Source organism: Macrobrachium rosenbergii, chromosome 44 (assembly GCF_040412425.1).
Source record: "Macrobrachium rosenbergii isolate ZJJX-2024 chromosome 44, ASM4041242v1, whole genome shotgun sequence".
In the NCBI taxonomy this organism is placed as follows: Eukaryota; Metazoa; Arthropoda; class Malacostraca; order Decapoda; family Palaemonidae; genus Macrobrachium; species Macrobrachium rosenbergii.
This window is the reverse complement of record NC_089784.1, coordinates 31,541,838-31,569,234: the sequence shown is the minus strand read 5'-3', so window position 1 is coordinate 31,569,234 and position 27,397 is coordinate 31,541,838. Positions and strand designations below refer to the sequence as shown.

Genomic DNA, 27,397 nt, shown 5'->3' with positions numbered 1-27,397 from the left:
CGTTTTCCCTCTCTTATTTACAATTTCTCTCTCTCTCTCTTATTACAATGTTTATATTCAAGCTTATTTACAATTCTCTCTCTCTCTCTCTCTCTCTCAATTACAATGTTTATATTCAACGTTTTCCCCTGCTTATTTACATTTATCTCTCTCTCTCTCTCTTCTCTCTCTGTAACCTTTTCCCCGCTGATTTACATTCTCTCTCTCTCTCTCTCTCTCTCTCTCTCTCTCTTCTCTCTCTCAATTACAATGTTTTTATTTAACTTATTTACAATCTCTCAGAGGGTAACCTTTTCCCTGAGTCTGATTTACATTTTTCCTCTCTCTCTCTCTCTCTCTCTCTCTTCTCAATTACAATGTTTTTATTTAACCTTTTCCCCGCTTATTTACAAGTCTGTCTCTCTCGTCTCTCTATCATATGTCTATGTATCTATGTATATATCCCAGATGAGAGAATGAGATTAAATTTGTATGTATTCAGCAAGCAATTGTTTTTATATAATTAATATATATATATATATCTCCTATATTTATAGTATAGGCAATCAATATATAGAATCATTTTATATATATATCTGATCTTCTTATACAACGATACGAATATATTTAAGTCTGTTTTTCAATATATATATATATATGTATGTATATATATATATATATGTATGTATATATATGTATATATGTACATAGTGTATATATATATAATATGTATATATAGTTATTTATATGTATATATTATGTATATATATACATATATATGTATATACATATACAGTATATATGTACTGTATATACAGAACTAATCAACACACAATCAAGTGTGGAACAGTAATAAATTTCTGACTCAATTGAAAGACCTGGGTTCAATCCTGATGTGAGTCAGAAATTATATATATATATATATATATATATATATATATATATATATATATATATATATATATATATATATATATATATATATATACATACATAGGAATCAAGAAATTTCAATCGATATTCAAGTTCGTGCATTACAGTTTAATTTAATCTACTTTTAAATGTGTGGTCATCACAATTAACATTATAACATTAACATCAAAATCAGAGAGCACTGCACTCCAGTTCATCTCCAATGTTAATTCTTAATCCCCCATTCAATGGTAACACGTTCTCTCATTAACCTTCTCTTATACTCTTACAAAATATTAAGGTACACTGATCAACAACATTTGTGGTTTCACAACTTCTGAAATTGCAAATGCTAACTGATAAAAGGCTTTCACAGAAATAGGCCTATGGTCGCTTGATATGTGACGAACATTTCCGCTGAATCGCGGCTGTTGGCTGCAATGCATTGTGGGAGTTGACGATAACCCTTCACGAAAGTCTCTCTCTCTCTCTCTCTCTCTCTCTCTCTCTCTCTCTCTCAATTACAGTGTTTTTAGTTAACCTTTTCCCCGCTTATTTACATCTCTCTCTCTCTCTCTCTCTCTCTCTCTCTCTCTCTCTCTCTCAATTACGTTTTTATTTAACTTTTCCCCGTTTATTTACAACTCTCTCTCTCTCTCTCTCTCTCTCTCTCTCTCTCTCTCTCTCTCTCTCTAGTTACTATATCCTTCTCCGCCCCTTCTTCTCCCTTGAAGGCCAAAACTGACGAAAAATAAAAAGGAAAATGACGTAGGGTTTGTGCATTAAGTTCAATCACACGTTTTATTTGTCTGTAAAAGAAAACTACTGTGCCGGCTTTGTCTGTACGTCCGCACTTTTTCTGTCCACACTTTTTCCTGTCCGCACTTTTTTTGTCCGCCCTCAAATCTTAAAAACTACTGAGGCCAGAGGGCTGCAAATTGGTATGTTGATCTTCCACCCTCCAGTCATCAAACATACCAAATTACAGCCCTCTAGCCTTAGTAGTTTTTATTTTATTTAAGGCTAAAGTTAGCCATGATCGTGCGCCTGACAACCGCTATAGTTACCAACAACACAGGCCACCACCAGGCCGTGGCTGAAAGTTTCATACAGCATTATGCACTGTACAGAAAACTCAATTGCGCCGAAGAAACGTCGGCGCATTTTTTACTTGTTTTTTTCTGTTTCCGCTGGAAGTGACGCCCCTTCCTTTTAATTTCAGTTTTATTGTGGCAGTGTTATGGAAAAGATGGGTAGTGGTGTCTTGGGGGGTCGTCAGCGGTAACGGACAGGGGGGAAGGTTGGGGGTAGGGGGGGGGACGGTTGATGGCAGGCCCTCCAACACCCTAAAGACCACTTGTCCACGAATTATGGTCCTCGTTTGAAGACTGCTCTGACACGCTAGCACAAACCAACCAAACATTCTCTCTCTCTCTCTCTCTCTCTCTCTCTCTCTCTCTCTCTCTCTCTCTCAGATGATGCCTACTAGATGCTTTTGTCTGTCCGACGGCATCATCACAATCCTCAATCTTCAAATGACTATCAACAGGATTACTATTATAGTCAATATCAATACTAACTATTTTGGAGTCAGAAATAAAATAGTACGAAGAACGCATATAACTTTTACAAACAGACATAACTATATGCAATACAGTTACGTTTATGGAACAGTCTTTCTAGTAAGGCATCGTAACAATGGCCATTGCTTCGGTACCCAGGTACAACCTTAGATCAGTCCTCCGTCAGTTCTTCAGAAGAAGCCAGGAACCAGCTTCTCTGGATCCTGGAGGGAGCATAGGACGTCAATTCATCGTCCTAAACACATCACACAGTCAACTTTCCAGCCCGTCTTTTACAAGAACCTAACTTGGACCATTCAGAAGCTGACTAGGGCGAGACAACAGTCTTATCAAGCAAAAGAACTTTGTGGTATGTCTAAAAACAAAATAAAAGATGATTTGATGAGTAACAATAATAAATCATTACTATTTCAGCTAATCAACAGAGAGAGAGAGAGAGAGAGAGAGAGAGAGAGAGAGAGAGAGAGAGAGAGAGAGAGAGGAGTTGGTTGGGTTCTTCAGTGACCCTCATGCATTTAGCACCAGTGTAAGCCTCCAAAGAAGTGCGCATGCGCGCTGGTAGGCTGGACAACAAGAAATAATCTTTATTTACTTAGGTCTCCATAACTAAAAGGGAAAAGAAAGCCCAAGGCTTGGTCTTCCTCCTCTTTTTTTTTTTTTTTTTTTTTTTTTTTTGCTTACACCTACCTTCCATATTTTTTTCCCGTGCCACAACGGTTTCTGCCACGCCCAGAAACGCACGGTTCAGATCCTCTTCCACTCTCCGACGCCTGCGCAAACTGATCCTTCGGCAACGTAATAAAAAAAAAAGGTGGGGGTGGGTGGGTGGTGGAAGGGGCAAGGAAAGCGGAGTCGCTCTACCTCCGAAACACCACCTGCGCCTTCGTCATGGCTAACATTAAAAAAAAAAAATAGGGTGGGGTCAGGTCCTGAACTCGATCCCCGTCAGAGCAGCGTTGTCTATCTGCGCCTCCGTCAGCGTCAACGGAAAGAAAAAATGGGGAGGTGCAAGATACATCAGGTCACCCTCGCCCATCACCAACGAAACGCCTCCTGCGCCATCAGCGCCTTCGTCAGTGCTAACAGAAAATTAAAAAAAGAGATGGGTTGTGTTCCAGGGAAAGAGGCCAGTCGTGAGGGACGCAATTCAATCACGAAAATAAACAGGTAACTGTTACTGCCCGAAGGGTTTCGTTTCAGGACCTCTTTTTCCCCAAACACAGCGCTTCCGTTCTTCATTCTCCCTCGATAGGTTCTTCCGCGGGGACGAGGATTTATAACCCGGGGGGAAACAAAGATGGCTGATAGGAAATATTTTAGAACCATACGAACGAGATCTCTTTATGCTGGATCATGACGCAAATGAGCATCATCAACTGAAGAGGCCAGGTTCAACATCAAAATCAGCTGCTGCCGCAACTGGCACTGGACCCAAGATCCGCATAACTCTACTATTTCTTGTTAATTGAAACGTCAATTTCACAACCAGGGACGCCGCTATTTCCTCGGAAGTTCCTTTTCCCAATTTACTTAAAAAGTGGAAGGAAAACAATTCGTGACAATGGTGGTGGCAGAGAGAGAGAGAGAGAGAGAGAGAGAGAGAGAGAGAGAGAGAGAGAGAGAGAAGGAAAAACAGTTGTAGCCGGCCGTTTAAGAAGGAAGGGATTAAGGAAAGTAAATATAGTGTTCATGTACTGGTTTTTGGCGGCAAGTTTATGTAGTGGACATGTGCAAGGGGGGGAAAGAAAACCCCTCCCAACTAACTTGACTCCCCCTCCCCGGCACCCCACCCACCACCCACCCCAACCACCCAACCTCCAACAAATACTGGTGCCGGTAGAGGTGATGGTTGAGTCTCCTGAGGAAGAGACGGAGTCGAGGAGGAGGAGGAGGAGGAGGAGGAGGAGATGAGAAGGGGGGAGGGGGAGGAATAGGCAGGGCTAAGTACTAGCCTTAAATGGGGTCGTTTGAATCTTCCGCGCAACGCTTTGCCCGCCCTTTATCTTACACTCCTAGAATTACCCTCTTTGCTCGACCGTTCCATAAAACTCAAAACCATCACCGAGAAAGTGGTAGCTAAAGAAAGAGAGAAAGAGAAAAGAAAAGAGAGAGGGGGAAAAAATAAGGGGAGCGGGTGGGGGTGAGGGGGAGGGGAATTTGCTTCCTCTTAATATTACGCTTTCAAAATTACTCCCACTTGGCTGACCCGTTCTCTGAAAGTGAACTCTCTCTCTCTCTCTCTCTCTCTCTCTCTCTCTCTCTCTCTCTCTCTCTCTCTCTCTCTCTCTCTCTCTCTCTCCGCACGCACACAAAAGAATGGAGAAGAGAGAAGAAAAAGTTCCTTTTAATATTATACTTTTTAAAAATGACCCATTTTCCTCCAGCCTCATTCCATAAAGTTTACAACAGTCATAGGAAACGGAGAAGATAAAAAAAAAAGTTTTGGAACACGGCTCCAAATGAGCAGCGGAACGCGCTACGAGAGGAACGTATCCAGACATGAAGAAGAGAATAATGGCTGTGAAAAAGGATAAAGAGGCGAAAATAATACGAAAGATTTTTATTTAATACGATCAGAGGTAAACACGGAAATAAATCATAATACCAAAAACTCAAGGAAATTGTAACCAATGTAATTTTCAAGGGAATGGTGAAATAAAAACTGGTACATTAACATGTCATTTCAAGTAATAGAGCAATGCTGATTCTTTGAAAAAGACGTATAACGTATAACAAAAAGTTTTTACAAAATATATAGAACTTAATATATTTATATATATATATATATATATATATATATATATATATATATACACACACACACACACACACACACATATATATATATATATATATATATATATATATATATATATATATATATATATATATAATATAAAAATATATATATATAACTTTATCACTTACATACTTATCTGTGCATTAATACATTTATTAACAGGACCTCACTGAAAAAATATCTCCGCTAGATACCAACCAGTTTCAATGAGGTCCTGTTAGTAAATATATATAAATTATATATAAATATATATAATATATATATATATATATATATATATATATATATATATATATACTGTATCAAATAATAACATCCAGAATTTTAATCAGCTTGAGATTTTATCAGTCACTTAAGGTCTGATTATAAAAATTCTACGGCCTGTTTAGAAAGTAGGCTTGAACAGACAACAATTCAAATACAAAGATCTATACAAATATACAGAGAATTTGCAATAAGATACTCTAAAGCATAATATACAGCCTTGCGTTGGAATTTTGCATTTCACTGGCGAGCTACAACTTTTGCCTAGCATTCTCTCTTTCTCACAAGTTGGTGTCTCTGTTTCTTTCTACAGGTATTATTTCAGTCACTATCCCTTCATCGTTCGAGTGCCTCGAAATGCACGCGGAGCCACCTCTTCCCCTCTGCCGCCAAGTTTTGGAATTCTCTTCCTCCTTCCGCTTTCCTTGGCTTTCATTAACTCTCCAGCCAGGCTTGTCACCTACTTCGGGATTATCATCGTAATTCCTTCTACGTCTTCTGGATTTCTCCAGGTAAAGATAAGATAAAATATATATATATATATATATATATATATATATATATATATATATATATATATATATATATATATATATATATATATATATAATAAAGTATACTTCAAGCACTATCATATGAACAGTTTCACCTCAAACAGACATGTAAATTCCGTATAAAAAAAATCTAAAGCGAAAAAAAAAACACTACGGAGGTGAGAGAGCATCTCGGGAAACCGTCGTACGGACTCGCCCATTCATAACTTTCCCAACAACTAGAGTGCAAGTCACGTGACATTCCAATTAAACTCGCCTCATTCAAGGATCGGGATACCCCAATTCCTGCGATGAAAAGCGCGTTCTATCAGACGTCGATAAAAGCGCTTTCTATTACGCGGCCTTATTCTTTCCCCTGAAGTGCCCCTCCCGACTCACTCTGAAGGGAAAATACAATCACAAACCCTCTTCTCCTTCTTCTTCTTCTTCTCTCCCGGTTCATCGGGAGAGCGACAATTAGGAAGGTAGGGCTAGAGAGGACGTTGAAAAAAATGAGAGAGAGAGAGAGAGAGAGAGAGAGAGAGAGAGAGAGAGAGAGAGAGAGAGAGAGAGAGGACACGAACAAAGTGTTAGTTATCAAAGAATTCTCAATAGAAATAACAATCAGTTCCCTGAGGGAATCATAAGACGAGATCGACATCGTCCTCCATCTCCTCCTCCTCCTCCTCCTCCTACCCCCTTCCCCCCTCATCCCCTCCCCTCCCTGATGGAGGAGCGCCCTCCCCAGCGGAGTGATTTCCACAGTACAGCGCCCACAGATCCGCCTTTGTTTGACCTCCCCCAACGACCCAGACTTATGACTTCGATCCTGGGACATGATGACCCGGGTTTTGCTGTAATAAATAACGAGGGGAATGAGGTCAGGTCAGTGTCGAGGGGCCGGATAATGTGACCCCAGGCCATTCCAGTGTCATGGACAGACGCATTTGTTATTTGGCCGGCAATAAACGACAATGACGGGTGGAGGTGGATGTTTAGCTCTTGGCCAGAGGCTGAGGGAAAAAAATCTGTCCGCGATTCCCATAGATCGTCTTTGGAAATCTCCGAGGTGATTCATGGATCGTTCGGAGGAGAGAAGAGCTGAGGAGGAGGAGGAGGAGGAGGAGGAGGAGGAGGAGGAGGAGGAGGAGGAGGAGGAGGAGGAGGAGGAGGAGGACAAAAAAGGAGGAGGAGGTTGAAAAAAAAAAAAAAAAGATGTATAAAGTGGAAGAGGAGGAGGAGGAGGACGACAGATAAGAGGAGTTAAGAAAAGGATATGCAAAGATAAGAGGAGACGTTAAGACAAAGAAACGAGGATAGGAGGAAGAGGAAGAGGAGGAGGAGGAGAGGACAAAGAAGAAGGAGGAGGAGGAGGAGGAGGCACAGATAAGAGGAGAGGTTGAAGCAAGAAACAAGCGGAGAGAGCACAATCTTGGAGAGGTTGGAGGGACAGGGAGTGAACAGAAAAGTGAAATGACAAGAAAATGCATTGTAACAATTCCCTGCCAAACCACGACCGAACAATACCAGGACTCGAGAAGCGACAAAACCTTCAAAATACGCAAACACTTGAAATTAAAAACCTATAACAATTCTTTGTTTGAGGTTCCCGATATATAAATATAAATTTTCTTGCGTGGGGGTGGGAAAGCCATACTATAAATATCCCTTCTGGCATCGTATAACTAACCATAAATTGAAAGTCACAAAAAAGCCAAAAGTTGATGAAAGGAGGGGGAGGGGGTGAAGGGTGGGGGAGATGGATAATGGACGGATGTTGCCTTTAGAAGAAAGAACTGGACGAACGAGAAAAGAGAGAGAGAGAGAGAGAGAGAGAGAGAGAGAGAGAGAGAGAGAGAGAGAGAGAGAGAGAGACTTATCAGACGTGATGTAATTCTCAGTAAATGTGCCAGAATTGGCACTGAATAAGAGTTGGTGATACATTAAACTTTAGAAGGAAGAACCGGACGAGAGAGAGAGAGAGAGAGAGAGAGAGAGAGAGAGAGAGAGAGAGAGAGAGAGAGAGAGAGAGAGAGAGAGAGAGACTATTATCAGACGTGATGTAATTGCTCAGTAAATGTGCACAGAATTGGCACAAGAAATGAGTCGGACATACGTACATTCAAGAACAAAATCAGCAACGAGCAAAAAGCTCTAAAATAAGCGAATGCCACGTTCAGACGATTCATGACAGCAGGGAATCAACGTCGAGATATAAAGTAGCCACGTCAAGACAGCCCCGGAGTACAAAGGTTGCCGATGACATTCATTTCAGGACACAAAAAAAGTCGAAAGCATCAAGCAAAGGTAGATTTAAACGCAGCGAAGACGACGTCGTAATATACGACTCTTATAAGACAGGCGGAAGATAATAAGGAAACGAGAGAGAGAGAGAGAGAGAGAGAGATTTAAAAACTGCTACAGTTAAATACGTGTCAGTTATAAGAAGAAGAAGAAGAAGGAGAGAGAGAGAGAGAGAGAGAGAGAGAGAGAGAGAGAGAGAGAGAGAGAGAGAGAGAGATTAAACATTGCTACAGTTAAACACGTGTCAATTAGAAGAAGAAGAAGAAGAAGAAGAAGAAGAGAGAGAGAGAGAGAGAGAGAGAGAGAGAGAGAGAGAGAGAGAGAGAGCACTGCTACAGTTCAACACGTGTCAATTATAAGAAGAAGAAGAAAAGAGAGAAGAGAGAGAGAGAGAGAGAGAGAGAGAGAGAGAGAGAGAGAGAGAGAGAGAATTTTGGACGACTCTATCAAGAGAAAGGGGGCCAACAATATAAAGCATCAGAAAAAGAAACGTATATATATCCGACGCAGTCAAGGAACGTGGAAGAAGGATGGAGAGGGGGAGAAGGGGAAAAGGGGGAGGGAGGGGACCTTGATTTAAGGGGGCCGACCCACAAGTGCCACAGAGACGGGATGGCATCTATCATCAGGCCTGAGGTGACACATGTCGCTCTTTAACATTTGGTTCGAAATCGTAAATCTGGGAGCTGCTCCATAAATAGGAAGCACATCAAAATATCACATATATATAAACTAAACCCCCGCCCCTCATCTTCGCTGCTACGTCTCCTCCCACAAAAAAGCACACATATACTGTACACATAAAAACCCTACCTCATGCTTCTTATCTAAACATCCCTGATCCTAAAGGTTATTCACCAATGAATATTAGGGGTCGCATCCTCGTCCCCAGCCGCCAGCGCCCCCTCAAAAAAACACTGCAAGCAACTCCCTCCCCCAAAAAATGTAAAAACATTAACTTAAAAAAAAAGCACCCTTTTTTAAAAAATAGTTCATTTCTTAAAAGACACACCTCAGATCATTCCCTCTCGCCCCCAGCACCCAACAGCGCAAACAACTCCCCATAAAAATGTCAAAAATAATTTACATTTTTAGAGAAATCCCTTAAGAAAAAAAAACTAATTTCTTGTCACTGATCTGACAACACACACCTGAAACCCAAACCCGAAAACTTCGATCGCCCCTCCACCCAAAACCAACCCCAGCAGGCAGGCCCCTCTCCCCCCCCAACCAACCCCATCTCTCCCCACCCCCACGAAAAAAAAAAAGGAGAGAGAGACCACACCTCAGCCGCGATATCAAAACACATCCGATCCTTAATCTGAAAAGTTCCTAATGAACGACGTTGGACGACGACGGCGGGAGCCCAACCGGAGTCCAAATCAGTGACGACGGCGAGTGTGTTTTCCCTTTGGTATATATAATGCTGAATGCTTCTGCTGCGGGTTTTAAAAACACTCCCTCCGCCATCAATCTCGCAGAGGAGTCTTTGGCATCGGAGTTAATAGCCCTCACATTCCTCCTTCTCCTCTTCCTACTCCTCCTCTTCCTCCTCCTCCTCCTCCTCCTCCTCCTCCTCCTCCTCAGCAGCCGATGAAAATAGCAAAATCAAGCGTTGTTACGGGCGCGAGTGAATACTGCTCGACAGATATTGGGGCCCTTCTCTTTGCGGGCGCGCCCGAAAGCGAGGAACAACCCGGAGAGAGAGAGAGAGAGAGAGAGAGAGAGAGAGAGAGAGAGAGAGAGAGAGAGATTAAGTGGCGCAAGTGGTGGCAACCTAGCGGTCATGTGTTTATGTGCTGGTATTTTAACTTGGAACTAATCTTAATTAGCTCAATTACATTACATTTCTTTAAAAACTTCTTTACATCTAACTCGCTTATATGTATATATATATATATATATATATATATATATATATATATATATATATATATATATATATATATATATATATATATATATATATATATATATATATATATATATATATATATATATATATATATATAAGTATATACGTGTGTGTGTATGTATATATATATTTCAAAACGCAACATTTACAACCTAAATGAACTGACATCACCCAATATAACAAAAACATCCACAACAACGCAATTAAGAGAGAGAAAGAGAGAGAGAGAGAGAGAGAGCCAAATTGACACCGACAATTCCCACCCTGAAGCGTCTAATTAAACGATGAAGGACAATTGATAACCACCTAACTGACAACGCCGCCCTGGAAAAAAAGAATGACAACCGGCGCACTCCGCAAGGATGAAATATTCAATAAGAGTACTCGGCTCTCCGGAAGCCCTGTCTTGAATTATTTCGCCCTTTACTCTCTCTCTCTCTCTCTCTCTCTCTCTCTCTCTCTCTCTCTCTCTCTCTCTCTCTCTCTTTCCCCTATACAGTATTTATGTGTATGCGATTGTAAACAATTTATCTTAAAATACTCGCCTTTTACTATTCTCTCTCTCTCTCTCTCTCTCTCTCTCTCTCTCTCTCTCTCTCTCTCTCTCTCTCATACACAGTATACTGTACATGTGCGTAAAATTGCAATTAAAATTTCATGTCAAAACTGTAAACAATTTACCTTGAATTATTCTCTCTCTCTCTCTCTCTCTCTCTCTCTCTCTCTCTCTCTCTCTCTCTCTCTCTCTCTCTCTCTCTCTCTCATACGCGTACAATTGCAATTCAACAAGAATGTAAACAGTTAAATAAACTTCTAATGTTAAACAAGTGTGGCCTACATATTTTTCACGTTAACGAAGCCATTTCCCCACAAGTCATAACAGTGAAAACGCTGGAATGATTCCCCGAGATAATTAAAGCTAGAGGTATTAAATTGTATCTAATGGCTGTAGATCACGGCCTTCTCTCAGACTCAGACGGGATCTGTTATAACTGTTTTGGGGACATCAGTAATGCCAATAACATGGCCAAAAGATCATTACCATATCTATAAGTTTCAGTTTTGAGAAACCTGTTGGACAAACCTCCTTAAATCATTCCAACCATCAAATATCAGTAAAGTTCCGGTGGATCTTATGCTATCAGTAAAGTTCCGGTGGATCTTATGCTATCGGTAAAGTTCCGGTGGATCTTATGCTATCGGTAAAGTTCCGGTGGATCTTATGCTATCAGTAAAGTTCCGGTGGATCTTATGTTATCAGTAAAGTTCCGGTGGATCTTATGCTATCAGTAAAGTTCCGGTGGATCTTATGCTATCAGTAAAGTTCCAGCGGATCTTATGCTATCAGTAAAGTTCCGGTGGATCTTATGCTATCTACAAGTTTTTAGCGTTTGACGAACCTGCTTAATCAAGTCATTCAACCAACCAAACACTATCAGCAGATCTCCGGTGGATGGAAGGGTTCTACAGTAGTTTCTGGTTTGCAAGAACAGCTGCGTAAGAGACACAGTAGTAAAAGTTGTAAAGCCGAAAAGAATAGTGGACAGGTGGAAGGCCATTAACGCTTTGGCGTCATCTCTGAAATTAGCCGAGATGTGAAGACTTCGCGAACCAGATCTTTTCTCCATTTTGAACTTCTGTACTTGAAGTTGAATTCATCATCAGAGCAGTAATTTCTTCTGATGACCAATAACCGATTAATCCGGGTACTTTTGGCTAAGTACACAAAAAACGGATCCTTTATCTACTTATCTGTCAGGGGAAATATCAACACCAAAGTTGAATGAAACACTGCGGTATTTAATTTAATTTAAAACTGCAGTCTTCCTAACTTCCTTTTTTGAAGCAATATATTACCAGTTTAAGAGGCTGGAGCCTAAGGGTACGTCTAACTACAGTAAAACGTCATGAACACACATCTCGGCTACTTATCGCATACATATCACAAACAGGTTGAAATCAAGCCAAAGGCGTAAGTGGAGAACGAAAATGCTGGATAACCCTATGAAGCAGCGGTAAAAGCTACTAGTTGTTAACATGTACTCAACCTGTTTGTGACTTTTGCGATAAGTTGCTGACTCATGTTTATGACTTGTATTCAACCTCTCTAATCTTTGTGATAAGTTGGTGACTCATGTCTATGACTTGTATACAACCTGTTTCTGATGTTTGTTATAAGTTGAAGACTCATGTTTATGACTTGCATTCAACCTGTTTCTGATGTTTGTGATATGATGCCAACTCATGTTTATGACATGTATTCAACCTTTCTGATGTTTGTGATGTTTGTGATAAGTTACCAGTTCATGTTTATGACTTGTGTTCAACCTCTTACTGATGTTTGTGATAAGTTGCCGATTCATCTTTATGATTTGTATTCAACCTGTTTCTGATTTTTGCGATAAGCTGCCGACTCATGTTTATGACTTGTATTCAGCCTGTTTCTGACGTTTGCAGTGAGTTGTGAACTCATGTTTCTGACTTGTATTCAACCTGCTTCTGATGTTTATGATAAGTTGCCAATTCATGTTTATGATTTGTATTCAACTTGTTTCTGATGTTTGTGATAAGTTGCCAACTCATGTTCATGATTTGTATTCAACCTCTTTCTGATGTTTGTGATAAGTTGCCGAGTTATGGAGTTATGTTTATGACATGTTTTACTGCATGAATACCGCGGCCCTTTGAGAGCAATAAGTATATATACCACTTCAAGAGATGATGATACATACTGTATACTCTTCACTTGAGGGCCATCGGTATCCTAGCAACACTTCATGTAGGATATGAAGGACTTCAATGGCAGGATTAAAAAAGAAGGGTGGATTTTCCATAAAACCATGCGCACACACACACACACACACACACACACACACACATACACACACACACACACACACACACACATATATATATATATATATATATATATATATATATATATATATATATATATATATATATATATATATATATATATATATATATATTTATATATATACATATATATTTTATATATATATATATATATATATATATATATATATATATATATATATATATATATGATTTCTCTTATGACACGGCATAAAGCCACTCGAGATATGACATTTCGATCTTATCAGAAATATATATACGACTCCCTGGGAAACCCTACTTACAGTAGGTTCCTGAGTACGCTACACAGGATTCATACCCAGACAAATAAAGAGAGAGAGAGAGAGAGAGAGAGAGAGAGAGAACTCCATCCTAACCAGCCTTAACAAGCAATAATAATTACCTCCTAGAGCAACGCAATCCCGCTCTAAACGACTCCCGGCCATTCAACATCACGATGACTGACAACTCCGAACGTTTTCTTGTCGACGCCGAACGTTAATGGCGACGACTGCTAATCGCTAAATGTCATTCGGCGTAAAGATTTAAACGCGTAAATGACAAGTGCCAATCTCTATATCGAAGAGTGGTCGATGGATACTAGACCAATTAACAAAGGAACGTCCAATTTTTGCCGATCGGGCTAAAAAAAAAAAGTGAGAGAGGAAAAATGATTCTATCTGATAATTACCCAACGCGAGAATGGAGGCAAAATGTGTTGAAGGCATAGTTACTGACTAACCTATTATTATTATTATTATTATTATTATTATTATTATTATTATTATTATTATTATTATTCAGAAGATGAACCCCATTCATAAGCCCACAGGAGCCACTGACTTGAAATTCAAGCTTCCAACGAATATGGCGTTCATCTGAAGTAAGTAACAGAAGGTAATAGGAAATACGGAAAGAAGAGGTACACATATATATATATACATATATATATACATAATATATATATATATATATATATATATATATATATATATATATATATATATATATATATATATATATATATATATATATATAAATTAACTTACAACATAAATTGACAAGAAAAAATAAAGCAACATAAATTACCCTAGGGCCTGATTAACCACTAGCCTGGTCAAGTATTCTAGCACTCCCAGTACTTACTTAACACGTGAGAGAGAGAGAGAGAGAGAGAGAGAGAGAGAGAGAGAGAGAGAGAGAGAGAGAGAGGCTGGCTGGATATAAACCTTCTCTACTTATGAAACTTAATAGACCTTCACTCACGGAGAGTACTTTTTTCCCTCTTTGTTCTTTTGCTAAAGAGCGAAATGTGATGTATAATCACGACTTCCCAAGCAGGGAAGATGAAGAAGAAGAAGAAGAGGAAGAAGGAGAGGAAGAAGAAGAGGGAAAGGAGACGGGCTGTCATTACGCTATCCAACAGCGGCCCACTTTCTACCTCCTGTCCCGCCTTCACATAAATAATACAAATAGTATTATAAATTACCACCACTTCAGGGGTGACTCAACCTCACTCTCTCCCCTCCCCCTAACACCCCACTTCTCTAAAAACCCCCCACCCACCATATCCCTCCCAAATACATTCGGCTTTGGGGCTGGGGTTGGAATGGGGTTGGATATTGGGGAATAGCTGAATGCCATGGGGGTGGTGTACAGAGGCTTGGGAAGGGAGGAAAGTTGGGAGGAAGGGGATGTATGTCAGGGGCGATTACTACGGGGAAAAAAACATGGGAGTGGGGGATTTAAGAGACGATCTAAGCCTCATAGAGTTGATGGAAGGGAGATGGATACACAGGGGGTAGAATTTTTCTTCCTTATATCGGGGAGCAAGAGCGCCCGAAACGAGGGACAAGTTTCCCCATTTCGGAGGCCTCTAGACGTCGGTCCGACATTGTTGGAATGACTTTAACCCTTTCTTTCGGTGGGTAGAGCGTTCGAGGATAACAGCGTTATACAGACCTCCTTAGTTCATAATGTATTCAAGTATGTATGTTATTAATGAGTAATGAGAAGTGCTTGATATCTACGAGCAAGGCATAGATTGAATATTGGGTGTCACTGTAGTCGATACGTTCTGGTCTTGTTATAATAATAATAATAATATTAATAATAATAATAATAATAATAATAATAATAATAATAATAATAATACTTATTATTACTATTATTGTTACTGTTATGCTTTTGTTGTTGTTTCGACGAGGACGAAGGGTGGTCATCGAGAGAGAGAACGATATTATTATTATTATTATTATTATTATTATTATTATTATTATTATTATTATTATTATTATTATTATTATACTGGCACATTAGAAGGGTACTGTCGAAGTTAAATTATTTTATTCACTGATAAGCGCGTAACTCATCCACTTCTTGATGTAAGTTATCTAATGAATAAACAAGGATAAATTCTTAGAGTATAAGTTATAGTTTATTGAAATATAAGTTATATTTTGTCTAAGTACCCGATCCTTTTATATTAATCTCGTGCACACAACACTCAGAAAATTACTCATAATTCCCAAAAGTGGGCATTTTGAAAAAATAATTCGGGAATCGTTTACCTTTCATCTTTGTCACAGACTAATTCTAATCAAATTTTTGATAGTATTATTCTGTATAAAGCTTAAATGTCCATCAGTGCTCATTTTACAATACAATTCATCAAAAGAAAAACCTACCCATTATGTTTTCAGATCACAAAGCGTAGGACTCTCATCATAACGACAAACAATTAAGCAATCAAAAAGGAATATCTTTCCCGACTCCCACAGATTTTGTGGCCAGAATCCCATTTCTCTAAACTACGATATACAATATTCTCTCTCTCTCTCTCTCTCTCTCTCTCTCTCTCTCTCTCTGTGTTTTTTTTTTTTTTGGCTTTTTTTTTTGGCGTGTGTGTACAACGGAGAGTAGTGGAGTATATTTACAGATACCATGGGGCTAGGAGGAGGGGGAGGAGAGGGAGGGAGGGAGGAGGACAAAGAAGGGGAGAGGAGGGGTAAGGGGGGGAGGGGGAGTACCCGGGAGCAATCAGAGGGGCCCAGGGAGTACGTGCCCCTGTTAACTGCGTTGGACCCATTAAGTCAATTGCCAACCTCATACAAAGCTTCCTGTCAAATTTGATCAGTTGAGTCGAGAGTGGAACCTTAACTTTATTTTCCTAAAAGTCAATGCAAACTCAAAAAAGAAAAAAATATATATATATATAAATGTAAAACTTTCATTTTAGACCCCCATACCAAATTGCTACCGTAAAAAGGGTTCTCTATCAATATGCGTATGCTCTCGGTCACCGCGACTTTTAGTTTCATGATTTTATATATATTTCTTTAGTTACTTATCTATACGCATATATATATATATATATATATATATATATATATATATATATATATATATATATATATATATATATATATATATAAACTGTATATATGGGAGGAAGAGGAATCTGAATGCACTGTTTCCGAATCTTTTTTATTCTAAACAGTTTTGATAATTAGTGTCCATTAATACGGCAATAAAGTCAATTATAAGAGATTACAACTTTTAATACGAAACTATATACAAAACATTGTACGTTTTACTCTCACATTATAAAAACTTCTACTAGTAGCGATAGTGGTATTAATAATAACTCCCTAACGGAAAGAAAATTGTATTTCAAATGCCTAAGATTTTTCATCAGAATTTCAAAAGTTTAACGGATGCCGGTACATTATTTTCACCAAGCAAAGCTTCTGTCAGTTGTTTATTTATTCATCACACGTTCGTCGAGAAAGTTCCTCAGTGACATCACACAAATTTCTACCTGTGTAATTACAATTTACAAAAGGCACATTGAAGAGGAACATTAAGGAAGATGCGTAATATAAAATATAAGAACAATTGAGAGACCCTGGAGGCAACTTCTCAAAACATACGTATATATATATATATATATATATATATATATATATATATATATATATATATATATATATATATATATATATATATATATATATGTGTGTGTGTGTGTGTGTGTGTGTGTGTGTGTGTGTGTTTGTGTTTTGATTTTAAATCAAGAAAATAAAAACGTGGTTGTAACTTTATTTATATATATATATATATATATATATATATATATATATATATATATATATATATATATATATATATATATATATTAGTTGTACACTTTTCTCCCCAAGATTATGACTTGTAGTCTCACTTCCTTTTACTCCTGGAATAATATATCAGCTCTTCGTGTGCATTAGAAACATATGTTATGTGTTATGTCAGTCGACAGTAACCGCTAACGCGTTACATGTAAGTCAAGATTTGTCTGATGTTTATTTCGAGTTTTGATTCTTTCTTCATCCTTAAAAGGCATTAAAGGCACGTCCATGTGCACAGCTGCCAGTCAACATAAGTAAATACGCATAGAAAATTATGCGAGCTCACAGTCGACCCAAGCATATTAAAATATATCAGTAACGACGTACTTTTAGTGAATTCGAGAAATGATTTACTGATAATCTGAAAAGTCGGTATCCACAGAAATAAAATCATACAGTATTTACAATCATGCGTAAACGTCATGTACAATACACAGCTATAACTAATATGCGCACACATGCACAAACACACACACATAATCACATCTTCCACGCAAATGGTAGCTGACTGCTAATTCAAGTACAAACTTACGATACTGGGCACATTAAAAAAGACATAATATATTCCGTTATAGGGTCTTTCAGTAAATAACATCGAATTCTTCTTGATGAAAGAAAGATGACCTGTTAGTTGAAAGATGACCTATTAGTTGAAAGATGACCTCTTACTTCTAAATGACGGATGATAACCCGTTGTGTAACCCTTTGGTATCAACCCCCCACCACCACCTCTTCATTACAGTAAACCTGTTGATCCTCATTCATACACGATTCGATATTACGATCTCAATTCGAGATTTCCCTTTCGGCGGCATCTCCTCGTTTACAGATGACCCGTAAACACCCATATTTACAACCTATTTACAGGTGACCTGCTGACACCGTTATTATATTTACAAGCGACTCGTTAGTCACTAATTACAGGTGACCTAATCATATCTCGCCATTGACACGTCATTTGCAGATGAACTGTCAGTAGTGAAACAGTTGCGAGCGAGGGCGTTTCGTCCGTCGAGGGGGAGAGGGAGGGAGAGGGAAAAAGGGGGGAAGTTAGAAAAAGGCCGAGACGTTTGCTGGTGTCGAAGCGATGGGTGAGAGAGAGAGAGAGAGAGAGAGAGAGAGAGAGAGAGGGGGAGGAGGAGGAGGAGGGCCATGTGGGCGTGTATGTGTGTGTGTGTTTGTGTGTGTGTAGTGTTTATGGGCGTCAGGTGGGTGCGGGTAAACATGGGCGTATCTTTATGGGCGGGGTGTGGCACGGTTGAAGGCTTTGGGGGGGTCCGGGTGGGGGCGAAGGGTATGGGGGTAGGAGGAGGAGGAGGCATGTCTAGAGTCATTAGGCCTAAGGCAAGTTGTATGAACCATCCACAGATCACGGGGACCCGGCCCATTTACCCGGCTTGCATTTATTGCCACTATCGGGCCAGCGAGAACTCACCCGAGGCAATTTTCGCCTCTGAGTCCTGCTGACGAAGGATCATAATTGCCCGAGTGGCCGGGTGCTAGACACCAAGTAGGATCCTGCCGTAGTTGACACTGCCGAACCTATTCTGGCCTCTACGTCCTCCCGTCGGAAGAACTGAAGGCAATAACGGGCGGGATACGCCCTCAGGGACAGCGTTTCTCTTCAAAAACAGACGCAAGCTCTAGATTATGACGTAATAAATCAGGTTGCTCAAGTCTCCCCTGACAGACAAACAGACAAACACTTCTTGTCAATACTGCGCTGAGCGAGACACTGAGTAGTTCAAGGGGTGGCCGCTTGGAGGCGCCACAGTGCCACCACTCTCGAAACCTCCCCCACCCAATGTCCCCATAACCCTCAATACCTCCTCCCGTGTGGTGATACACTCGCCAGCTTACTATACTACCTCATTATTACTCTCTCTCTCTCTCTTTCTCTCTCTTACAAACACTGTCTATCTGAACTTCATTCCCCTCTCTTCCCCTTCCCCTTCCCCTCCCCTCCCCCGTGCCAAAATTTCCCCTCAATCTCAACTCGTTTATCCCATCATCGTCCAGTCTTCACAGTATCATCATTCCCCTTGCTTCCTTCTTCATCTCCTTAGTTCGTTCCCCTCTCTCCCCTTCTTTTGGTTGTTAACCTTTCCCCTCTGCGTCGCATTCTTTTTCCCTCTGTCGCCCCTCGTCCCGACGCGGTCCCTCGATCATCTGAATCATTTAATTTTTAATATCGTCAATATATCTTGCAACACTTTCTCACCGCACCGATATATTGTTTGCTAAATCAACTCCCGAATCTGCTAAAAGGAAGCTGGTCACGTGAGGAGGTGGTGTCTTTGGAGGCGTCTTTCTCACCTTCCTCCTGTCTCCTCAATAAACCGACACTTTTTACCTCAATAAACCGACGCTTTTTACTTGCACACAAGAACCGACACTTTACATTATTTACATGACGACAGAGGAATGCAAGATGAATCTGATTTTAACACTGCGAATCAATTTGCCTCACTGGGCATCGGTGAGCTTTACAAATACTGAACTTGAAAAAAAAAAACAAGTAAAAATTATGCCGAAGTTTCTTCGGCGCAATCGAGTTTTCTGTACAGCCGCTACAGCGTATGATCAAGGCCACCGAAAACAGATCTATCTTTCGGTGGTGTCGGTATAATACTGCATGAGCCGCGGCCCATGAAACTTTAACCACGGCTCGGTGGTGGCCTGTCCTATATCGTTGCCAGAAGTACGTTTATGGCTAAATTTAACCTTAAAATAAAATAAAACTACTGAGGCTAGAGGGCTGTAATTTGGTATGTTTGATGATTGAAGGGTGGATGATCAACATACCAATTTGCAGCCCTCTAGCCTCAGTAGTTTTTAAGATCTGAGGGCGGATAGAAAAAGTGCGGACGGACAGACAAAGCCGGCACATTAGTTTTCTTTTGCAGAAAACGAATAAGACATAATACGGTTACAAAAATATTAAGATGATAACTAATTTAATTCATTGTTTCTATACGAGGATATGTAACAATGAAGATTGAGTGAAAAGTTTCATACTGAAAATATGCGTAACTGAAATGGACGAAAAACAAGAGAAATGACTAGATAATTAGGAGATGAAAATAAAAGAACATGCAAATAATAATGGAAGCTAAAACATACACAAGTCAGGAAGGAAATTATACTGAAAACTAGAAGAAATCGTTCTTATATTTATAGTAAGAAAATCTCGATGATTTTAACATGTTAGCAAAAAAAAATCACAAGGAATAAAGCTGACACAAGCGCATTTTAATATAGCAACAAATGGCCGATAAATATAGAGGCAAAAACAATTACAATCAACGCATCGAAAACGAAATAAATAAATTAATATTTAAGGAAGTAAAAAGATAACTAGATTATGAACTAAAAGAGAGAAATGGGAAGATATAAAAATCAACAGAAAAGGAAGTCCAAGAAACTGAAGAACACAAAATGAGAAAAAAATAATAAATAAACCAGTAGTTTAGATTAGGTAGGCGACATTAGGAACATCACTGAAGAAAACATTCAAGAATGCCAAGAAACGGAAGGACAATCGTAGGAAAACAGGAGGAAATTTGATTTACGAAAATAAGGAAACACGATAAAAACCAGGAGAGAGAGAGAGAGAGAGAGAGAGAGAGAGAGAGAGAGAGAGAGAGAAGAAACTAACAAATTATCAATAATTTCCTCGAGGTCATGCAAGTGAAACATGGATGGGAGAGGCCGTAGAGTTTATCGGTCTCGTATCAGGAGCCCAGAGATAAAATTAAATTCAATACATGAACAGAATAGATTAATAAATAAATTAGCCCTACCTATGTGACACAAAAATACAATTAAAACTTACGTCGCATACAGATGGAATAATCACATAATACGAAATCAGTCAGATCAAAATAAAACTAAGCTGATTTTTTATAATTTTTAACCTCTTGAAATAAACATCCATTCATCAGCATACGATGCACAAGAAAAATTTGAAGTACCTCACCGTAATTATACTTCCACAACTGACAAATTCTTAATATGAGAGAGAGAGAGAGAGAGAGAGAGAGAGAGAGAGAGAGAGAGAGAGAGAGAGAGAGAGACTATCAAAAACACTCACGTTTCTCTTTGTACAGAAACCGCTTCCCCCTCCATTGCTCCCCGGGCAGCTCCATAATCGGCCCAGTGTATGCTGAGGGCACACTCTTGTACAGTCAGTAAAAAGAAAAAAAAAAAAAGCCGCTACCGGTCTTCGATATCAACCATCAACACTTATAAGTGCTTGTTTACATCTGTTTATCTGTGAACTGAACTGAATATAGAGTTTAGGCCAAAATCCAAGCGCTGGGACCTGTGAGGTCATTCAGCGCTGGAAAGGAAATTGACAGTAAAAGGTTTGAAAGGTGTAAAAGGGGGGAAAACCTCGCAGTTGCACTATGAATCAATTGTTACGAGAGGGTGGAAAAGAAGATGGAAGAAAGGGAATATGAATGGAGGTACAGTAAAAGAAATGAAAGGGGTTGCAGCTAGGGGCCGAAGGCACGCTGCAAAGAACCTTAAGTAATGCCTACAGTTTACCGCAGGAGGTGCATTGACGGCACTACTCCCCTACGGCCTATTTATCTGTGAGTACTTTTGCGTAAAGGTATTATTTAGAAATTCTTTTCTGAAAGGTAATGGGAGTTGACACACATTACAGAGACTGAAAAGGGTTTGAAGGATGCGATGAGAAAAGCCGCTAGATTTGTAATTGTTTTAAGAAAAAAATTATCTGTAATGAGACTTATAAATCAGATGTATCACTGGTATAGTGGTTAGTATCGTGGAATGCCACTCAGATGTCGCGGGTTCGCGTCTCCCCCAGGGCGATGAAAAATCACTGGCTCTGTATCATGATCAGTTACTGCTGCAGTGTGGGGTCTGCTGCGGTGGGAGGTTGAAACCAACATTCTTAGGAAGTTTGAATTTCAAGTCAATGGCCCCTTTGGTGGGCTTGCTCTGTGTGAATAGGTTTTATCTACTGAAATAATAATAATAATAATAATAATAATAATAATAATAATAATAATAATAATAATAATAATAATAATAATAATCTAAAGATAAATATATATATATTTATCTATTTATCCTATATATATATATAATATATATATATATATATATATATATATATATATATATATATATATATATATATATATATATATATCAAATGATGAGCACAAGAGAAATGAAACATCCTGAGATTTTTGTCTGACAGGTGACTTTCATTACAGGGATACTCTTAAGTATGAGAGTACTCTTACTTAGATTCTCATTTGCCTTTCTATTCATTTTTGATTGTGTTAAACCTCGTTGTTATTTGCCATTCCATTAATTTTTGAGTTTGTTAAATGCCGGTGTCATTTACCGTTCTATTCATTTTTGAGATTACTAAATGTCGTCATTTGCCGTTCTATTCCTTTTTGAGTTTTTTAAATGCCGGTGTCATTTACCGTTCTATTCCTTTTTGAGTTAGTTAAATGCCGGTGTCATTTGCCGCTCCATTCCTTTTTAAGTTTGTTTAGTGTCGTTGTCATTTGCCTTTCCAAATTTTTCAGTTTGTCATATGCTATCATGTACCGTTCCATTCATTTTTCCGCTTGCTTGAAGGCTCTACCCCCCGTTCTTCCTCGCCACCTTCAGCTACATCCTCAGGAGGAGGAGGAGGAGGAGGAGGAGGAGGAGGAGAGGGACCAAGAGACCAGACAGGCACTTCCTCCTAAGCAATTGGCCATCTATCAGCACTCACCTTCTTTAATCTCTCTTTTCCCCTTTAACAATGAGGCGGTCTCAGCTTAATCGCCCCCGTGCAATTTTTCCCAGGCCTCTACACTCTAATTATTTTAAGGCTTGATAGATACACCCGCTCGTGCCGCAGAATTTAATTGAGACAGATACCTCGACCTGAGGAGAGCCATATAGTAGTCACCTCTCCGAAGGGTGGGTGGGGGGGGACGGATGTGGATGGGGTGGGGAGGGGGAGGAAGTAGGGGGTTTTAAAGAAAGGAGGAAAAAAAAAAAGGCAAAGATTTAACCTTTGCAACCAAGCCCCGGCCACGACTTACACCATCATTAGCATAATGAGGAGTGCGGAGAGAGCGCAAGCTCGCTCGCTCTCTCTCTCTCTCTCTCTCTCTCTCTCTCTCTCTCTCTCTCTCTCCAAGCTTTAACAATTTTTTTCCCTTTCCGTCAAGAGGTAAACACAAATCGCAGGAGCCCCTTCCTCTTCCTCTTCCCCTCTCTCCCTCTCTCCGTCTTCTCTCCCTCTCTCTCTCTCTCCCTCCCTCCTCTCCCACATTCCCTCTCTCTCTCTCCCTCCCGCGTGAGGTAGAGCTAAAGCTTCCTTTTCCCCGGCAACCAAAAGCCATTCATTCTGGACATCGTCATAAACACTATAAATATACAAGAATCACACACACATATTCCCCATTAAATCACGGGCTTTGAGAGGCATGTCGATCTTACTTTTTTTTCCTTTACCGAAAGACGACGCAAAAGCTAGCCCTCTCTCTCTCTCTCTCTCTCTCTCTCTCTCTCTCTCTCTCTCTCTCTCTCAGAGAGTGTGTGGGGCATACTCCCTTTCGTCCCCTGTACTGCACAAATTCTTATGAATTCGGCGGACACTTGAGGAGTGTCCGTGTTACAGTAAACAATGAAATAATACAACCTTTCAGGCAATGATTGCAAAGTTAAATGAGGCATTTAACAAACTCAAAAATTAATGAAACGGTAAATGACAACATTAAACACACTAAAAAAAAATAGAAAGGTACATGATAACGACACTCAAAAGACAAAAAACGGACATTTAGCAAACCCAAAAATGAATGGAAAAGTAAATGACAAGAAAAGTAAATGACAACGACCTTTAAAACTCCAAAAATGAAAAGATAAATTACGATAATCAACAAACTAAAAAAAAAAATGGAAAGGTAAATGACAACGACATTTTGCAAAATGAAAATGGAACTGTAAATGACAACGACATTAATCAAGCTAAAAAATGAATGGAAAGGTAAATGATAACATATGATAAACTGAACAATATGGAAAGGCAAATGAGAGCGACACTAAACGAACTCAAAAAGGAATAGAGCGATAAATGACAACGACATTTAATAAACTTAAAAAGTAATGGAACGGCAAATGACACCGGCATTTAATAAACTCAAAAAAAATAATAGAACGGCAAATAACACCGGCATTTAATAAACTCAAAAAGGAATAGGACGGCAAATGACAACGACATTTAATAAACTCAAAAAGGAATAGAACGGCAAATGAGGACGGTACTTAACAAACTAAAAAATTAATGGAACGGTAAGTGACAACGGCATTTAACAAACTCAAAAATCAATGGAACGGTAAATGACAACGGTGTCTAACAAACTCAAAAACTTATAGAACGGCAAATGACAACGACATTTAACACACTCAAAAATTAATGGAACGGCAAATGACAACGACATTTAACAAATGCTGTCATTTACCGTACCATTAAGAAGGACAGACACGTAACATCGACAACTTGCCGATAAAGAAAACAGTACGTAATTGAGAACCACGCCACATGTCGAATTTGCCTAATAAGAAAAATAAAAACTAAGCAACCAACGAAATAGTATATAAAATGATTTGCCTTATTTTGAAATATTCCAATTTAAACAACTCGAGCTTAGGGCAATCCATTAATGTATTCACACTAAAACAATAAGTAAATGCATTTCCAGTTCTGACAAGAATTTGAAAGTCTTCATCGGATCCGCTAATTAATGAAGTTCTAATCAAAAACGTTATTAGGATTAATGACAAATTTTTTTTCACTAAAAATCAAGGTAAAATTAAACAAAAATTAATTACCGCATCCAAGACCAGAATAATAATAATAATAATAATAATAATAATTCCCGCATCCAAGACCAGCATAATAATAATAATAATAATAATAATAATAATAATAATAATAATAATAATAATAATAATAATAATAATAATAACCGCACGGTAGCACAAGCCACAACGCAAACCAAAATATTAATACCGGTAATAACAACAATACAGAAACCCCGTAATGCTGCAATACCGAAATTACAGAAACCGTGAAAAAAAAAAAAAATCGGAGGATGCTTATGTGCCATGCTCGGTGACCCATTAGAGAGGAGGACGGGGCCGAAAGTCACAAAAAAAAGAAAAAAAAAATTCAATCAACTTATCTCAACGCGTGAATAGTCTGCCGACGCGTTCGGCCTCGCGAAGCGCGGCTCATTGCAGGCGCGTTTCGCGGCGAACGGCGCTTCTAATTCGCCCCAACTGCCGCATTGAATTACTTTTGGAAAATTTTAAACACCTCGTAAAAGGCTCCGCTTTCCGTCGAATGGTCTGCTTTTCGTGATGGCCTCCGCTCCGCTCCGCTCGCTCAAACGCGCACGTGCGCTATTAAACATATGCGCGGAGTGTAAAAGCAATTATTAAAAAAATAGAAAAACATTCCACGGAATCGGACGCCAGATAACGCTCGGGACGCCTTCACGAGGCGATTTTCCGTTGCAGCTCTCCCGCCTTGATGAACTGCCGCCAACAAGCATATCATTCATAACAACGTGAGATGAGGGGGCCGGGAAGGTGCGCAGGAGGAGGAGGAGGAGGAGGAGGAGGAGGAGGAGGAGGAGGAGGAGGAGGACGCTAAAGCGACTGGGAAGAGGACAATACTTGTGAATTATTAAAAGGGAACTTCTAAGAATCAGAATTTTAACTCATAATTTAACGCGCGCGTGTGTGTGTGTGTTTGAAAGAGAGAGAGAGAGAGAGAGAGAGAGAGAGAGAGAGAGAGAGAGAGAGAGATAAACCGGATGTCCTAGCACCAGAAACAAGAAGATGAGGAGGGGAAAAGTCTTCTTAGTGATTCCGTGTAGCTAAGATTTATTGATGTGACTCACAACCTTTGGATGAGTCACTATGATAACTCTCCTTGCCCGCGGGGAGAGGGGGAGTGGAGAGGGGAGATGGGTACGGAAGTGGAGAGGGGAGATGGGTAGGGGAGGGGAGAGGGGAGATGGATGGGGAAATGGAGAGCGGATGGGTAGGGGAGGGGAGATGGGTAGGGAAGTGGAGAGGGGAGATGGGAAGGGGTGGGAGTGGGGAGGGGATTTGAGATACTCCAATGACTCTATCAGTGGCTTTGACTAACAAATGGTAAATCCCTAAAAATGAGTATATTCCACGAACAAACGCTATAAACTGCCTCGTTTCCTAGCAAAGGCTTAAGACGACGAATGACGCAACTGCGCAAGAAAAAATTAACAAATCTATAATTTAAAAAATCATATTCATCCCAGCGTGACCGCTCACTGGTCACGCCAGTGAAAAGTATTTTCGAGTTTATTTTGATAAAATTGTTTACTCACTGCAAATTTTCTGCTTATCATCTGATTCATTATTTTATCGCTGATAAGATTCTGGAAATTAAATTTCTCATTATTTTTACAGCCGACTCTTATTAAGCATACTGTGTGTAATTCAATATTGCATATATTGCCTTTTCTACATGCTGAATATCTATTAAAAACAAAAAAGTAAAATAGTCTACGCATACCAAACAAATTAGAGATCAGAGCTGATAAAAATGATTAAGAAGTCATGATATATACTTCAACATAATATATATATATATATACATATATATATATATATATATATATATATATATATATATATATATATATATATATATATATATATATATATATATATATATTATATATATATGAACTCTCGACTTTTATAAACATGAAAACATGGATAACACAAAATAACGTTTCAAACATTCGCAAAGAATTAGCACCCACTGCCAAAACAATTTGTGGTCCTTCGCCTATTTGGGCAACCTCAAATCTCGAGGCAGATACATAATTCAGCCACATGTACAAGCACACACCTTCCTCCTCCCGCAGCCAGCCATCCAGCCCTCGAGAAAAGGGAAACGTGATGAGAGGGAAGTGACCCTTATGACAAGACCCTTGAAGGATGACCTCGCATTCATCTAC

General features: G+C 39.2%; 1 protein-coding gene across 1 annotated transcript in view; it reads left to right on the top strand.

Annotated features, from left to right (window-relative positions):
- LOC136829576 (major centromere autoantigen B-like) overlaps positions 1-26,854 on the top strand; it is a 32,840-nt gene extending 5,986 nt beyond the window's left edge. The window contains exon 2 of the mRNA XM_067088424.1: positions 26,841-26,854. Coding sequence (XP_066944525.1) covers positions 26,841-26,854 — 14 coding nt within the window. The remainder of the gene's footprint in view (positions 1-26,840) is intronic.
- Positions 26,855-27,397: the final 543 nt, after the last annotated feature.